The sequence below is a fragment of the Curcuma longa genome, chromosome 4 (genome assembly GCF_044706935.1).
Source record: "Curcuma longa cultivar G26 ecotype Majalengka, Jawa Barat chromosome 4, ITB_CL_G26_1.1, whole genome shotgun sequence".
NCBI classification, from domain to species: domain Eukaryota; kingdom Viridiplantae; phylum Streptophyta; class Magnoliopsida; order Zingiberales; family Zingiberaceae; genus Curcuma; species Curcuma longa.
Window position 1 is genome coordinate 685638 of NC_133864.1, and position 18597 is coordinate 704234.

The 18597-nt window shown below is 36.7% G+C and overlaps 2 protein-coding genes, 2 long non-coding RNA genes and 1 pseudogene across 6 annotated transcripts in view; 3 read left to right on the top strand and 2 right to left on the bottom strand.

Moving 5' to 3' along the window:
• LOC141825924 (uncharacterized) overlaps window positions 1-18597 on the bottom strand; it is a 96898-nt gene that overhangs the window by 45577 nt on the left and 32724 nt on the right. The gene's annotated exons all lie outside the window — the stretch shown is intronic.
• LOC141828405 (uncharacterized) lies at window positions 4572-6538 on the top strand. The gene is made up of 5 exons (XR_012601761.1): window positions 4572-4823; window positions 4939-5060; window positions 5161-5373; window positions 6000-6108; window positions 6384-6538. It is a non-coding gene; the product is annotated as an uncharacterized LOC141828405 (long non-coding RNA).
• LOC141827407 (putative proteasome inhibitor) lies at window positions 9874-10704 on the bottom strand (the record flags this gene model as incomplete). 3 transcript variants are annotated; one of them, XM_074714636.1, is given in 4 exon segments in its annotated part: window positions 9874-10010; window positions 10110-10175; window positions 10264-10537; window positions 10632-10704. In XM_074714636.1, coding segments are annotated over 2 exon segments (247 nt in total), but the record flags the coding sequence as incomplete, so codon positions are not given.
• Window positions 12641-15275, top strand: LOC141825943 (putative serine/threonine-protein kinase PBL26). The gene is made up of 5 exons (XM_074713203.1): window positions 12641-12829; window positions 13513-13694; window positions 13814-14003; window positions 14107-14498; window positions 14672-15275. The coding sequence occupies exons 1-5, from the start codon at window positions 12676-12678 to the stop codon at window positions 14900-14902; spliced, it is 1149 nt and encodes a 382-aa protein (XP_074569304.1). The 5' UTR covers window positions 12641-12675; the 3' UTR covers window positions 14903-15275.
• LOC141826231 (cytochrome b6-like) overlaps window positions 17857-18597 on the top strand; it is an 11766-nt pseudogene continuing 11025 nt past the window's right edge.

Below are 18597 nucleotides of genomic sequence, written 5' to 3' on the forward strand. Positions count from 1 at the left end.
TTTTTGTATTTTTTTTCAACAGATGAGATCATTTGATTATTTTTTTTATCAATGATTACGATTAACATCCTTTACTTTCTAAACTTTATAAATAAAAAGGTCATTTCATAGTTTCTATACTTATCTTCTCTACTCTCGTCAATTCCACAATCTCTATGCGCTTTCAACTCTAATTCTACACGTTTTCGACTTCCACTTCTAACTACAATGGAAGGAAGCCGAGCAGGTTCATCATTTTAATCTCAAAGAAGCTTGAAAATAATGAATCCGAATGAGGAGCTCAATATTCAATCCACCGATGATGAGACTGAGTAACTTCTAACACTCAAAACACAAATAAGTATCGATGTTATTATTTCTAAGATTCAGGAAGTTTCTCCTTTAAAATTTTTTATTTTATTAAAAATTTTGAGAATGTCACTCTTCCCTCGGAAAAATTATGTGCAAAATGTAAGTACTGCATTGCTTCTACAAATTCCAAGCCACCGCAGACGCCTATGGATCGTTGAGACAACACGTAGAAATGAAGCACCCGATAAAATATGGAATCAACTATTCTCAAGTACAATTATCTAAATTTTCCACTAATGGAAGTATGATTTATTTTTATATTTTGATAATAAATTAAGAGAATCATTAGTTAGATTTGTTTCTGTATAGCATCTTTCATTTAATTTTAGATCTAAATGCACTTTCAAAATTTTTTGTAAAGAATCTCTTAATTCATCTGTTAAATGTGTTTTTAAACTACACTTACTCGTACAATTAAAAAATTAGTCAAATAAGATAAAAAATTTAATTGAAAATTTTATTAAATTAAATAATAAATTTTTTATGTTTAGATATATTTAGAGTGATTATTGGTAAAGACATTTATATATAAGTGTGACTTGCCATTGGATCGATAACTCCTAGAATATCCAAAAAAGATTGTTAGCTTATAGAATTTTTAATGAATCACATACTGTCCATAATATCTCACAATTATTATGTTTAATTTTAGAAGAATATGGATTAATTCATAAAATATTTTTAATATTATTTATTAATATTAGTTTTAATACCACTAGTATTGCTGAACTAAAATTTATATGTCAACTTATTTATTGGTAATTTATTTTTTCATATTTATTGTGTATACCATATTTTAAATTTATATATTCAAGATGGATTAAGAATTTTAAAAAACCATATTAAATCAATTAGAACTGTTATTTCTTATTTGTGATCACATCCATCTATAATGAAACAATATGATACATTTTGTAAAAATAATAGAATGAGACCTAAAAATTTCCACGTGATATATTAAAATATTAGAATTCAACGTATCAATTATTACAAGATTTATTTCAATATAAAGAATTATTATGTTTATGTTTTACATAAACTATTAATAATTTTAATATATATTTATTATTTATTTTCATACCAATGGAATATTTGTAGTAGTATTTGTGAAATTTTAAAAGAATTTAATAATACAACTAAATAATTTTTTAATTTTGATTATCCTACTTCTCATTTAATTTTAGTGAATTTTTGTCTTCTAACTGCCCCTGAAAGAAGGTAGCGTAGCTAGGAGGAGGTTCATGAGGTCGCTGATTGGGAGATGGAAGGCTAATCCTATGGTCAGGGGATGCCGAATTGTGCCCTAAGCAGTATCTCGTCGTCCATAGAAGATATGGAAGACTCCTGAGTCTCGTACCAAGGGATGAGGGTGGCCATAGAAGAACTAGGTCGAAGTGTAGAACCTAAGTCTAGACACGAAACCTAAACCTCACTAATCAGGCGAACTAAATCGAAATGGCAAAACTGTAACAGCTACAAACCTAGCTAACAACCCAGAGAATGAAGAAGACGCAAAAAGTAAAGAGAAGTGTACTAAGAGGGACTGAACTTACTGGAGAAGAACGGGGAAGATGAAGGAAGAAGACGGAGGCACAAGATCGGACAGAGCGCGCGAGGTTAGGGTTTGAGCGTCGAGTAAGCACGGAAGCAGTTAAAATCGCGAGTTAAAACCAAACGGCCATCAGATCCTCCCCGTTGAAAATCAAAATCAAGGGACCAGATAGGTTGATAAATGAGTCCAGAAGCCTACGATAATATCCTCGATAGACTTAGGCATAGACAAGGTTAAGGATTATTAAATAAACCTAATATTTTGGGTCTGACTCAAGTCCAGTCAGTTGGACTTTGCCTCCTTCGACTAGACAAGCTCGGGAGGCTTATGATCCGGTGGGAATATTTGACAATTACGTGGACGTCGAGTGCAATGGAAAGTAAGGAAAAAAGAGTAAAAATAAACATTCGTTAATTCAGGAAATCTTGATCTCTCTCTTATCTCGGTATGCTTCATTAAGCATATGTCAAGCTCCTGCTACAGTCTGGACGTGCCTCCAACACCATGTGTCGACCTCACGACTCGGTCTCGACATGCCTCCAGCACCATGTGCCGACTTCACGACTCGATCTCGGCAGGCCTCCAGCATCATGTGCCGACCTCATAACTCAGTCTTGGCACAGCTTCCGCTTCACGTGCCGACCTCACGACTTGGTCTCGGCACGCCTCCAGCATCATGTGTTGACCTCATAACTCGGTCTCGGCACAACTCTTGTTTCACGCGTCAACTTCAGAACTTGGTCTCGGCATGCTTCTCGCCTCTTGAGGTGATCTCGGGGTGCGATATCGATGTGTCTTCTACATCCGGAGTTAATTTCTAGCGCGTGATACTTATTTAAAGACCCAGTTGTTCCACTTAAATCGGAAAAAGAATATAACCTATTCTTCTGCGGCAATAGGAACTAATATATATCAACAGACAGAATCTTTCTAGGACAAAACCAGTCTACTCGAATATTTCTCGACGGTTACTAAAATTTCGGAGATTAACTGCTATAAAAAAGTAGCTCATGCTCACGGGCACAGGTACACACACATATCTATCCTAATTTCCACAAGTCATTAAATTCTTTCACGTCGAATCCTAACTTAAGCGTCGGAGTGGCTTACCGGGATCCGACCCCGGCGTCATTCTAATCCTCTTTTTGGAATACTTTTCAGGACCTCTCTTCTCTTTGGATGACTCTCTTCGAGGAGCGTGCACGTTGACCGAACCTTAAATCAGTATTTGTATCATCTACGATGTATTGATTGAAACACCAACCTTTTAATCACAAAACTCGGACTAAAAAAAAAAATCTCATATTGGAGTTTCTTTCATTTTTTTTCATTCACAAATTTTCCAACAATATTATCCCAACATATTGTACTATACGGTAAAAATATCTAAAACATGCATCCTTGGTCTAACAAGATCAAGCTGGTCATGAATGCAACCTTCCAACTATATCTATAAATAATGAAGCCATCTATTACTGCACCAATATAAACAATCAGATAAAGTTTTTAAAATATGTGTGTGTATAAGAATAAAACCATAGCGAAACTCTAAAGACATTAAGGAACTCAATACATAATTTGTTTATAAAACTTAATTAGGGTTTCTAACAGTTTGTCCTAAACTGTTGATTTCCTTTTAGGACTAAAATCTAAAAAGAAATTACAGTATCACTCTAAGGGCTCCAAGCCACATAATACAAAATTTATTTTTAGAATTCAATAAATTTAGAGTCATTTAACAATGTATTTAGCTAGAATTACTATATAATCCTTAAAGATTCAATCATCAAAAAAAAATCTCAATAAAATTCTAAAGGCTAAGGAACACAACACATAGCTTCTTCTTTTGTTTTTTCTAATTTAATCAATTTATAGATAAATTTAACTAAATTGAGAGAATTTAAATTTACTTGTTTTGATTGAAAAACAATTTAGACCTTTGCATTTATAATTCAAATTAGATTTTAGAAAATAAATTATTTAAATTCAGAGAAAAAATAAACTAAAGTTCAATTTATTCTAATTCTACTATCCAAAACCTATATTAAAATAGTGTATCATATCGTCCCAGTCTATTTTGATTTTCAAAAATATTTTTATTTTTGATGATATTGTAGTAGCTATAAAATTATAATTGTTATACAGTTATAGCAATTATAGATTATAATTGTTATATAGTTATAGTAGTTATAATTGTTATAACCATTTTGTAGTTGTTATAATATAATATTGACTATAATTGATATGAAATAAATTATTTATGTTATATCATAATTGCTATAACATAATATTAATCCATGTTGATTAGAAGTATTTATATTATAATAAGTATAAAGTATAATTATTAAAATATAATATTATTAATATAGATAAAAATTAAAATATTATTTATAATATAATATTGATAAAGATAAATATTTATATTATAATAATTATGAACTATAACTATTACAATTTCATATTATAATCGTTAAAATAATAATTATATATATATATATATATATATATAGAGTTTTGTTCTGCTGGACGTCTCTTCCTGGGCGACTCGTGGGCGACGCCGACATGGAGATGCCGACGTGGTTGGATTTCTCGCCACCCGTGGCCAGCGATTCCGCGCGAAACAAAAATCCCCAAAATCGTGATTTAACCCTAAATCCACGATCGCCTCTCCCTCGTCGCCTCCCGTCCCGATCGCCGCCCTCGCTCACTCTTCGCCTCCTTCCCCATCAATGGCGGCTTCTTTTATCTCCATCGTAGTCGATCTCTCCTATTTCCTCTATCCTCTATTGAGACCTTTGATTGCTTTCGTGGGTCGAAATCCTGGCTGCGACCGGGAATTTTTTGTGCTTCTTCGTTGCCTTTGGCGCTTGTTTCTCCAAGAAGAACCCACTGCATCATATCGACTTGCGCGAAGCTCAAGGTTAGACGATTTTAATTTTCAATCGATTAAGGCTTTTCTATCGTTGATTCATTAGATATTGATTTGATGAATGCCTTTTTCCATGTTATTTTGTGTAATGGGGATGGGATTTTAGGTAACTGAGTTGCAGTCCAAGGTCACTAACCAAGTTTATTTTGACATAAGCATTGCCAACCCTGTGGAAAAGGAGATGATGCCCCCCCCCGACAGCTGAAAATTTTTGTGCTCTTTGCACAGGTCATTTCGTCCTCTATTTTATTTATTTATTATTTTTTGCATCGACAAAAATTTTCTTTTTGGTTACTTGAGATTCTTGACATTTTTGTGCTTTGATCAGGAGAGAAGGACTTTGGGTATAAGGGATCTTCATTTACTGAATCTTTCTTCGAATATTTATTGTATTTTGTGTTTATTCATCTTTAGCAAACCATGTTATTTACTGATTATTTTGTAAAATTACTTGCTTGGGCGATTCAGATCAATCAGTTTCAGAAAAATTGGGGAATGGATCCTGTTTACATGCCCACTAGGAAGTCTTTGGAGTGTGCAGGTTAGTGACAAACAAAATGCTTATTTTTTCATGGATGCCTACAACTGTTATTTGCCTGAGTATGTGGTAAATGTGGTCAAATTGAAATTCTTTCACTTTAATTTGTCTAGAGGCAAACGAACATAAACAAGTTGATTTGGTGATACTGCAGCAACAAAGAAGTCAAGCAAGCTAATGATTGCTCAAGACACATAGAAATGAGTTTTGAAACTAAAGGACCTGGACATTAACTGAGTGGAGTAGCACTATCAGATGTGCTGCTACCTTCCCGCACAATAGATTTTCTAGTTAACTATTCACAGTAAAAGCTTAATTTTTGAATAATATGCATTGTACAGTAAGCAAAACGTATTTCTCGGATTTATAACATAAATAGAGTTAGTTTGCTCCTCTTGTTGAGGAGGAGAAAAAGTAAAAGTGGAATTTTCAAATCTGAGTTTGTTCACAAGTGAATGATTCTATTATTTTTATAAATATTAAGAGTGTGCGTACAGGTCGATGCAACTGCAGATTAGAGTGCAGATTAATTTAATTTTTTTCTTTTGTCATTTTTCTTTACTTGTTTATCCTCTCTTCATTATGGTGATGCTGAATAAATTGATTACTTTTCTTTTGGATTGGCAAAGCTTTTTGATTTTGGATTGGCGAAAGATGGCCCGACTGTGGATAAAAGCCATGTCTCTACAAGGATCATGGGTACATATGGATATGCTGCTCCAGAGTATCTCGCGACTGGTAATTTGCTTCACTTTTGTTGATATTAGTGTAGTGTTTCTGACCATGTTCTAGTACAATTGTACTTATCATCCAGCATGTTAAACTTTCTTCAATCTATCCACAATTGTTTTAATCACTATAAATTTCAGACATATCAGTAATGCAAAGTATGTCTATATATCAACACATTTGTTGTTATATATGTGCCAATTAAATTCTGACCTCATTGTGTTCTTGATGATACAATAACTTGAGACATGAACTTGATAACTGACTCACTTGACTCTTAACAGGTCATTTGACATCTAGGAGTGATGTTTATAGCTTTGTAGTTGTTCTTCTTGAATTATTGATCGGCCGATGGGCCATCGACAAGAACCAACCGTCTGGACAACACTATTTGGTGGAGTGGGCAAAACCTTATCTCATGAGCAAGAGCAAGCGAAGTACTATGAACTGTTATATTTGGGAGGTGTCCTAAGGCAATCGCCTTATGATTATACTTTGTATTGAATAAATTCACTGTTTAAGTGCATATTTTATATGTTTGATTGGATCTTAGACTTGTTCACTGAATGTCCACAATACATTTCATAGCATGAGAGAATTTGTGATACGATCACAAACTGTGAGTTTCTCTACATGTGTAATTATGAAAGTATTGAAACTTTCCCTAGTCGATGAATTGATGAACACGGACGTCATCAATTCTGTTGAGACTAGCACGTTTATACTCCTTGGTTTACCAAGCAGTAGCTCTCACTAGCTGGAGACATTGGATGTTAAGAGATAAACGTGGATGCTAGTTAAAGGTAGCTAGTTCATTGGAGTGACCTGCCATGAGACTTCATGTGGTTCCCTTTTATGTCAATGAAGTTCGCAGTGCAGCTTAAGTGCGAGTTTCCTCAGACTTGCGGTATTCAAGTCACCTTGGTCGTGGAAGCTTATACTTTAACGTCTTAAGTAAGCATCTCTAAGGAGGTGTGGATCCGAGATGATTGGGTATAAGTTGAAGTGCCCGAAGGTGTTTGAATAGCCCACAGAGGATTCACCGCTCTTTATAAAAGAGACGTATACCCTACGGCCGCTTGTTTGGATTGTTACTGAAAGTCTTTGGCCAAAGCAACACGTATTCTTGAACACGTGTACGAGTAACTCGAATCCTCAGAACAAGGAAGTAAGCTTGGGCTAGGTGTGACGTAGTCAGCCTAGTGGGGACTGACACACAGAGATCATGTCCTGAACCAAGTGGGTATAAGACGGTGAAAGGAACGAGACACATTTTAGTAAAGCTGCTGAAGGGTTTAGAAATTGTTCTGAAATCAGTTATTGATTTTCCGGTCAATTGGGAATCATGATGTACTACTAGGTGCCACTCATGATCGATCCGAAATTAGGAGTTAATTTCGGACGGCCAACATAACCGGAAACCTATTGGGTCACACGCATTACAAGTTTGAAAGGACTTAAAACGAGTTTGGGAATTAGATTCTCAGAACAGAAGAATTCCGGTTAGACTGGACAAAGACAAATGATGGATTCTATCTTATGAAGATAGATTAATCGAAATCGGAAATGATCTAGTTGTTGAACCGGACAAACCGATTTTGAACCAAAGATTGAACCAACTCGGTTTGGTTCGTGTTGGAAAGTATTTTGGCAAAAAGGAAGGCATGACAGGCTTCGTCTTGAGAAGACGAAACAAACGAAACTTGTTTGGGTTAAATCGGAGTTCATTTGGTTGTTGAATTAATCGTTTTGATTATGAATCAAATTAACTTGATTCGGGTTGAGTTAAACCAAGTAAACCCAAAGTGGTTGGCTTGAACCGGTTCATAAAAACCTAAGTGGGTTTACCGGTTCACTCCTTTTGGTTTCTCACCGCCTCCCTTCCTCAAACGTGCGAGCACACAACCTCCTCCTCCAGCCCGACGCCAAGCATAAAGTAGGAAAGAAATTCCCTTGATGGCCGATCTTGAGCAAAGAAGGAAATGGGGGATTGTATCCTACGATTACTGCATGGGAAAAGGGATGAGATTTGATCTCTTTCCTTGACTGATCGGATGGTAAAGAAGGAAGGTTTTGGGGCTGGATTTTGGCTTTATCTCCTTTAAAAGGATGAGGATGTCGATGGCAGAAAAAGGTGTGAGAAAAATCCTAGTTTTTCTATCTTTTCTTGCTCCTTCCTTGCCCCTGTTTTCTGTTTGTTCACGCGAGGAAGAGCAACCTTGCTGTTCGGGTTTTGTTTTCTGCTCGCCGGAAAACCCCCTTTGCTGTTGGAGCTTCCTGTTAAGCTCTGTCCGTTTGCTGCCAACTGCTCTCTGCCGGTCTTGCTTGCTGCTACTGGTCCAGCCTGCTGCTGCCGACCAAGTTTCTGTTGCAGCCGATCAAGAGCCATCGTGCCTTTGAAGATCACCGGAAATCAGATTACCGGCGATCGTTAGAAAACCCCGGAAACGAAAGCAACGTGTGTTGTTGCGCGTTTCCGATTTTAGGGTATTCTTCTGTATCGACCGTTGCTGATTTACGGCTAGTGACGTAACCAGCAACACGACTCGAGCTTGAGAAGCCGTCCTGACATACTTGGCGTGGATCACCGATAGAGACGACTCAACGGTTCATGCCCTTTTCGCTGAAAGTCATACAGCAGGTATACATAGAATAAAAGTTATTCTTTAAATTTTATTTTTCTGCTGTCATACAATTCTGTTGTATCTTGCATGCGTGGTTGCGAGTGTTGTAATAACTTAGCTTATTATTTGTTTCTTCCGCTGTGTATTCATTTTTGAAATGCATAAACACGCGCAACGCACCTAGACGATCCCAACATGAACATCATGGATCCCAGATTGGAAGGGCAGTACTCGGTGGTTGGAGCCCAGAGGCAACTGCTCTGGCACTACAATGCCTATCCACGGAAGCAAAGGACAGGCCAACCATGGATCAAGTAGTGACTACTTTAGAACAGCTTCAAGATGCTAACGACAGGTAGAAGTTCTAAGAACAGACCTAAATGCAGCAGACAAAGAGCAAGCACCAATTCATCGATGCTGCTTCACAGGAAATGACAAGAACTTGAAACTTAATAGAGAGGATAATTGAAAAGGTTGATTGTTAAAGGCCCTTAACATTGGATCTTAGCTGGTAATTGATCAACTGTCTTATATTTAGTTATCAGTCTGAATTATCTGTTGTTGTAAATATCTTCAGTGCTGCTCATCTAGTTGTTCTGAATGGTTTTATCCCGAATGATTTCCACAGGGTTGACTTTAAGTTATCACATCCCATTTTTGAGCTTGAGTATGTTTCGTAAGATCATGAAATCCACATAAAATTAGACTTTGATCACAAAGTTTGATTGCGATCTTAGCGAAACATCTCCATCCAATCCACTCTAAAAGGTCCCGAAACCACCATGTAATCAGTCATCTAACTTAATCATTGCTAATTAAAGCAAAACAAAATTGAATACGCAATGATTATCATTGAAGTATAAACTTTTGATTCCTTTAGTTTGATGTTCGAGAATCAAAACATAGGAATAGAGTTCAAAAAGAAAATGAGAGCCAATCGTTCTCATTTTCAGAAGTAAATAATTACAAGGCTTCGATGTAGATTCTGTCAGCTCATTATATCAATACGAAATCTGACATAAACCAATTATTAATACTCATGACAACATCCAAAAATTACATGAACTAGCAAAGGTTCATAGACAAAAAAGCCCTTCGCTCAAGTATTTTCCTTTTTTTTTTGGAAAAAAAGTTAGTTGATTCTAAAACTAAGCAACAACAGTGATCTCAATTGCAATCTTGGTCAAGGGTTTATTATCCTCTGATTTCTCAGCTTCCTCCCAGAGCTCAGGCAATGCTTCCCTCATGTTGTGGAGGCTTTCCAAAGCATGGTCTGCGCCGTTGACTCTTTCACAAGTACCAACTTGAATCCACAAATGAGCAATTTATATGATGCACAATCTGAAACTTTCTAAGATTTTAAGTTTTAGGCACCAAGAGATTTACCAAAACAGTATGCAATCCAATCTCTTTTCCCGACTGAATGTTCCGAACACTATAGTCGAAAAAAATCTAGAACACATTTTGATTTGAAAACGTCAACTAGCATTCTGAATCTTGGAAAGGGTGATGGGCAAATTTCATAGTAAATGCAACTTACAGTTCTTTGGGGATCAATGTTTGCAATCCTCCGAGCATGTTCCATGGCTTCAATGGATGGTTTACACAATATTGGTGTCTTTGGTAGATCAACATTCAAATCAGGTATCGATAAGTAGCCAATTTATGTCAAAGATGTTGGCTGAATTATCTTCTCTAGATGAAGAGGATGGTGGGCTGAGTGTCTCAAAGCAAATAACAGTATCAAAATAATCTTCCAGACCCAGCTTCTTGAGCACTTTAGCAGCATGAGCTTGATCGGCATTAGTGAATATCTATTCATTCAGGTCGATCCATGAGCTTGTTAGTGAAGTGAAAAAAAATAAAGTTGAATCAGAGAGTTTCAACCGTCATGCCTAAGAAACTCACAACTTTTCGAATTGGAAGGCTGAGCAGTAGTTGACTTATAACAGGATCTGGCTTTAATGTTTCATATGGTAATCTTCCATGGACAGAGCTATTAAACCACGAGAAATCAGCAAACTCTTTGATTCACTAAAACCATAGAATGAAACATGTGAAGCAAAGATAAAAAAAATGATAGAGTCAAAACTATGGAAATCATCATACTCGAAGTTATAGCCAATGGCCTGAGAAACAAGTAGAACGCTTCTCTTTACTGCAAGCGCACACCTTTATCGAACATAAGCAGGACATGAATATAACACAATTTAATTTCCTTTAAACCAGTCATTGTTGTTCCATGGTGCTTATACAGAAAAATACACAACTCTAGTAGATTGCTTTCTTCAACCCCTAATTTTTCAAGCATATATTCAGAAAAATGACAAAATATACATCTCAATTCTTAGGGAAAAGTTGATATGGAAACAAAATAGAGACCATAAGATAGAAAAAAGACAACATAATGATATACCTAAAATATTCTTGGGGCACTCGGTGGCGATTCTGGAACTCAATGGATAGAGGGTGTCATCAAGATCTGAATTCAAAAAAATAATTAAAAAAAAAAAGACAAGCAATAGTGAATTAAGAAAGGATTCTTATGTTACAACTTTAAACCTATCACCAGATAATCAAATGTGAAAACGTACCGATCAAAAGGCAATCATATCTGGTATTAGCTTTCGTGCACATCTCCCTGATTCCATATCTATAGCTCAAAAATTCCCGGCCGCAGCCAGGAAATGACCTGTGCAAAGAGCACAAAAATTTTCAGCTGTCGGGGGGGGGACATCATCTCCTTTTCCACAGGGTTGGCAATGCTTATGTCAAAATAAACTTGGTTAGTGACCTTGGACTGCAACTCAGTTACTTAAAATCTCATCCCCATTACACAAAATAACATGGAAAAAGGCATTCATCAAATCAATATCTAATGAATCAACGACAGAAAAGCCTTAATCGATTGAAAATCAAAATCGTCTAACCTTGAGCTTCGCGCAAGTTGATATGATGCAGTGGGTTCTTCTTGGAGAAACAAGCGCCAAAGGCAACGAAGAAGCACAAAAAATTCCCGGTGGCAACCAGGATTTCGACCCACGAAAGCAATCAAAGGTCTCAATAGAGGATAGAGGAAATAGGAGAGATCGACTACGATGGAGATAAAAGAAGCCGCCATTGATGGGGAAGGAGGCGAAGAGTGAGCGAGGGCGGCGATCGGGACGGGAGGCGACGAGGGAGAGGCGATCGTGGGTTTAGGGTTAAATCGCGATTTTGGGGATTTTTGTTTCGCGCGGAATCGTTGGCCACGGGCGGCGAGAAATCCAGCCTCGTCGGCATCTCCACGTCGGCGTCGCCCACGAGTCGCCCAGGAAGAGACGCCCAGCAGAACAAAACTCTATAGAGAAATTATAGTTCACGATTTTCGGAATTATATGTCTAGAGAAATATATATATATTGAGAAATTATTTGAATAAAAAATAAAAAATAATTTTTTCACGATTTTAATTTTTAAAAAATAAAGTTCTTTTAATTTTGCTCAAATTTAAATGCCTCAAACCTTGTCTCTCATTTTCGGACGCCCATCTGTTCCCTGCGCGGTCAAAATGGCCTCAGATCCTCGCCGCCGCTTCCGGAGGAGGCACCCTACTTTTTGGCTTCCGCCCCAAACGGCAAAGATGACTTCTGTTGCCATTCCTTCGCCACCGCCATCCTCCTCCTCCTGCCCCGCCCCGGCCAAACATCTATCTTCGACGCAAATCGCATCAGCGATCTGGGGGCTTTCATCTCCCCCATAAGCCGTGCCCAACTCTTTCGGGGTCTTTGATCGCGCTCCTACCTGTTTCTCTCGTGCGCTGGCGCTTCATCGAAGATAGATTGGAGCTGTGGCCTGGTAGGTCGTGGTGCTGTTCCGCGATCGCAAGGGCAGTGTCTGGAACCACTTGCTCAGGCTTCTTTGGCCCGGATGCCGGAAGCTATTCGTTTCGTCTGTGAATTGCGTCAATTCATATGCCTAATGGAATTCTAGGTTTCGGTGGAAATTGGAGGCACTGGCACTTGACGAGAATGAGCTGCTTTCCATGTTTCTCCAAAAAGAGCCAAAGGAAGGAAATTGCTCCCGGCAAAAGCCTCGGAAAGGATAATGTGTCCAGGAAGACGGCTGGTGATCTTTCTTCATTATCCTGTTTTTTGTTCTTTTTTATCTTAGTAGACTCTGTTGTTTGACCTAACTTCCATTTAAAGGTAAAAAAAAATGGGGGAGGATAAAAGGAGCAATAATGCCCTCTTTCTGCCTTCCTAATTATATGGATGTCTAGGCTCCATCATAAACTATTCATTTTGTATGCTGGAAGACGTATGGTTCTATGCATTGTTTTTTCCATTCCAAGTTCATACATTTTATCGTTGTTGTTATCTCTACTACCTTGTATTTGGACGAAAATGAAATCTAGGTTCTTGTGTGCATTTTGAACTAAAACTGAATTAGTGGAATCTTGAATGACAAAAAAATTGTCTGAAAAAATAGTGCATTTTTTCTTGCCAAAGACAGGCTGTAGATATATACTGTAGACTGTAAAATCAAAACAAAACGGCATAACATCTTCTAGTTTATTAAACTGAACTTCTGGTTTGGAACTTCAGGCAATCATCAATGCAAAATTCTCTTCTACCCTCATTTCATTTATTCCCTCTAGTAGCTAAAAGTATTCAATGACTACAGGCAACATGTCTCTATAACATAATAGTTCGCCAAGAATGTAATGCTCATGATTTCAATGCTTTATTAACCATATCCTTGCACTTTTTCATGTTCAAATTGTCTACTTCTGAATTTCCATTTCCCAGACTATCCGGAGAAGCCTTCCGCCGAAGCATCCCAAAGGGATTCTTGCAAGGGTAATATTGCTGCGCTAACATTTACATTTGAGGAGCTTGCATTAGCTACAAAGAATTTTCGACCTGAATGTCTCCTAGGTGAAGGAGGGTTCGGTAGAGTGTACAAAGGCTACCTTGAGAACACTGGACAGGTAAAATGGTAAATTAATCAAAGTCAAGCTTTTACTTGATATGGCATTCTTGCATTCATTAAAGATAGATATTATTGTATGACAAGTTCACTGACATTGTTATGATCTGTTGGGTTTAGATAGTGGCTGTTAAACAGTTAAACAGGGCTGGTTTCCAAGGCAATAAAGAATTTGTTGTCGAAGTATTGATGCTTAGCCTCCTTCATCATCAAAATCTAGTCAAGCTTATTGGATACTGTGCTGATGGTGATCAAAGACTACTGGTGTATGAGTTCATGTCTATGGGCTCTTTAGAAGATCATTTGCTTGGTATTACATTGCAGCAGCATGCTATTCTTCATTTTTAAATTCATGCATCAACTTAATGTATGATAGGTTCTTACAGTTGGGAATAAATAAAATTTCTCCACAGTTATCTCACCCAATCAGAAACTCCTCACCTGGTTCACAAGAATGAAAATAGCTTATGGTGCTGCTCAAGGTCTAGAGTATTTGCACGAGAAGGCAAACCCACCAGTGATCTTTCGTGACTTCAAATCTTCTAACATCCTACTTGATCAAGATTTCAATGCCAAACTCTCTGATTTTGGTCTGGCAAAGCTAGTCCCTGTGGGGGACAAAGTTCATGTTTCTTCCAGGGTGATGGGAACAATTGGCTACTGTGCACCTGAGTATGCAAGAACAGGGCATCTAAGCTTGAAATCAGATGTGTATAGTTTTGGAGTAGTTTTGCTCGAGTTGATCACAGGAAGGAGGGCCATTGATGCAACTAGGCCAACAAATGAACAGAATCTTGTCGCTTGGGTATGAAATCTACTAGATTTTTTTCTTTTTCTGTTGTTGTACCCTAACAATTTTAGCTTATGCATTGGACATCTTTGTATCTACAGCATGATTGCCAATTCTTTATATTATTTGTCATGACATTCCACTGTCACGTGTATTATATTTACCGAAACATATTTATATCTCTACAGGCAAAGCCAATGTTGGTAGACCAGAAGAGATTCCCTGAGCTAGTTGATCCACTTATAGAAGGGAATTATCCACCGAATGGCTTGAGCCAAGCAGTAGCTGTTGCTGCAATGTGTCTGCAACAAGAGGCTTCAGTTCGACCGTCAATGACCGATGTTGTTATTTCACTGAACTTTCTCAAAACACCATCAGGCAGTCCTGAGGTAGAGCCTGCTCCCTCATCTCCAGTATAAAAGGCACAAACTAATCTTGGTCGACTGGAGCCAGAAGAGTATTCAAGGGGTCATAACTCTCAAGTTCTCCATGGTGTGGGTCGGACACTTGCTGCTCAAGACTATTGGCAGGAATTAACAGATTATGGAACCTGTTTGCTGAGCTTGTTTCGTGTCTATATCCATAGCTCTCACACACAGAATCGCGTAGCATATTGATTTAGATTTCAGGAAAAGTGCAGAAAACCTGGAGTCTTATGGTGCTGTTGTGTTGGAAACTTGTGAAACTCAGGTCATATGAATAGTGGAGTTATGCTAAATTGTTTATAAAATGTTCCAATAAATTGTGTCTGACAAATATGGACTATGAATTTACTTTAGTTTGTAAATAATCAGAAACATATAATGGTGCCAGTTAATGGGAAAAATTGTTAAGGTCTCCCCTAGATAGTCACATTTATCTTTATAAACTTAGTATCATCTTTTACATCCATGATTTTTTTTTTGTGTATTTACAATTACAGTCCTAATTGTCTACAAATATATTGAATTGTAGAACCTCTCAGACTTATTAGTAAACTTAACTACTTCTATATCTTTGTCTATTTATGGAAGACTAGGTTTGATCTAGATAAGATCACATATTAACGGAACCATAATTATGTATTCCATCTGTGTTTGATTTGGCCATTATTGTTTGATTCATTCTCTTCTAAGATATTATAATGGTGATTGATTATCTGCAGGAAAACTTACCTACTCTACATTTTTGCACCCCTAGAATGTGTAAATGATTATGGTTATGATTAAAAAAAAGAAGCCTTTCAGTATGAGATGTATCATAGAATTTTTAGAATAGTCCCAATACTTAATATATAGTGCTTTGAAGAATTGACCAATGATGTTAAAGGCTGATTAAATGACATGTCTAGTAACAATAATATTGTTTTTTCTCAATCAATAACTTATACTCTACTTAGGTGAGATAAACAGTTTCCATGTCTTGATATTTATCTACTGAGTAACTCTTAGTTCGTGTTGTGTGACTAGAGGTTGTGAATAGGCGCGCTTCAATTTTGATGGTTCATCTTTTTTTCAATTTTGCTTTTTCTATATAATCAGATTAATATACAAAATAAATGTAAAAAAAATGAAACAATATTAAAAAACAAAGTAGAAACATAGAGAGGAAATCAATTTACATGTTCAAAATCCTTAGTTTTTACTCCACCATTATGATCCTTCGATGGATTAATTTTAATAACATCACTATCTTTTTTTTTTCTTTGTAGGTACCTTCCAAAGGTAGATAAATGTTTTATCGTTCTTAATCTATACAACTAATACTAGAAAATAAAAATATAAATCAATATAATTAAATAAAAATAATTACTAAAATGAAAGATTTTTGGTTATTGTAAATCCCTTAAATTGAATCGGGAATGTAGGAAAATTATCTTTGGATTCGAACACAAGTAATGATGATGAAATCTCTACAAAATCAACTTATATAAAGTTTTTTTTGCTTGTTTTTAATCGACTGAAATTGTTTTCTAATCGACCAAAAAACCATCTCATCCGAATCTAGATATGTCTGTTGTTGATCGAGTTTTAGTCAACTAAATTGAATAAAATATGAGATTTATGCTTCTATTGTCATTTTAGTAGATTAAATTATTATTTTTAGTCCACTAACCATTTTAGTCAATTAACATACCATATTTGGTTAATCAAATTGGATAAAATCTGAATCTTCTAATGACATTTAAGTTGACTATTGTTTTTGGTTGACTATTCTTCTTGGTTAAGCAAAATGTCAATTTTGGTCTACTAAACCGGATGAAATTCAAAGCCTAAATTTCTATTACAATTTTAGTCAATCAAACTTTCACTTTACTTTTAGTCAATTAATTATTTCTTTTTTATAATCTAGGTCACAACGGTCACCACTAATCTTGGAGTAGACAACATTCCTCCTGCTTCACCTAACTAATTATTTTAGTCAACTAAAATATTACTTTTGGTTGATAGTTCTAATTCTAGACAAAATAAATTTATATTTTGTTCTCACATAATGAGGTTCGAACCTCGACGAAGTCTTCTCATTAACTAAGCTAGACAATCTATTACTTAAATACTTTTTAAATATTAAACATATAATTAAACTTTAACCTTGCCTAATATCTCTACCTATTAGGACTTTTCGTGTCAAGAGAGTCCTCGTCTTTAAGAGTTCATCTATTATTTAGCTTTATTATTAGAACTTTCACTTACCCAACCTTACTATTAGGAGTCACTTGCCTAATCTCAGTATTAAAACTTCCACTTGTCTAGCTTTGTCATCGGGAATTCGACATCTCATCTACATCCACTTGACATATTATTTAATATTAAAATCTTAGATCATGATTAACAGGGTCAATTTTATCAATAGTGACAACTATACTTACTTTGTAAGCACATCAAGTATATACCTTTTTTAAATATAAATATCTTCTTCAAAATGAGTAATCATTTTTGTACAGTAGTTTAGATCAAGGATTAAAATGCCGAGCCGAGCCGCCCGATACGCTCAAGATTTACCGTTCTACGCTGGGACCAGCATCGGCACTCAACCGACACAGCACACACCAGTTGGCGTGCGTCGGGTTGCAGCGACAGAGACACTGCTCGCGTGCGTCGGGTTGCAGCGACAGAAGGATTCGCGCGTGCGTCGGGTTGCAGTGACAGAAGGAATCGAATCCTTCTGTCGATCACGCGCGAGAAGGAATCGATTCGCTTTTATCGATCACGCGCGAGAAGGAATCGATTCCTTCTGTCGTGATGATCACGGGAGGAAATTTGCGAGCGGAGAAATACCTATTTAAACGATGAAGATCAGAAGCCGGAAGCAGCAGCGCAGCGAGGCGACGAGGCGGCAGAGGCTCGGCAGGCGATAGAAGCTCAATACACATTACAAAAAAAAACAAGGCCTTATCATACAAAAAATACAAAGAATAGATTTCCAATTTTTTTTTACTTCGTATTTTTGGGTCGGAGTAAATCAAGCGGCTAAGCTAAGAAGTTTTGAACTTTCTATTACATATCTGTTGAAATCAACATTTGTATGTTTCTGCTTGAGCCGTACGAGATGAAATTCTCATATACGGTTCTCCGAGGGGAGTTTCTTGGTTTTGGGTTACCTATCTCAATAAAGTATATGATTGGTTTGAGGAACGTCTCGAGATTCAGGCGATTGCAGATGCTAGTAAATATGTTCCTCCTCATGTCAACATATTTTATTGTTTATCACACTTACTTGTTTTTTAGTAAATAGGTTTTGCTATGACTCTTTGACCACCGTCCAACTGTTACAGAGGCTTTTTCATCTGTTCAATACATAATGACTGAGGCCAACTTTGGTTGGTTAATCCGATCAGTTCATCGATGGTCGGCTAGTATGATGGTTCTAATGATGATTCTTCACGTATTTCGTGTGTACCTTACAGGTGGATTTAAAAAAACCCCGCGAATTAACTTGGGTTACAGGTGTGGTTTTGGCTGTATTGACCGCATCTTTTGGTGTAACTGGTTATTCCTTACCTCGGGACCAAATTGGTTATTGGGCAGTCAAAATTGTGACAGGCGTACCTGAAGCTATTCCTGGAATAGGATCGCCTTTGGTAGAGTTATTACGTGGAAGTGCTAGTGTGGGCCAATCTACTTTAACTCGTTTT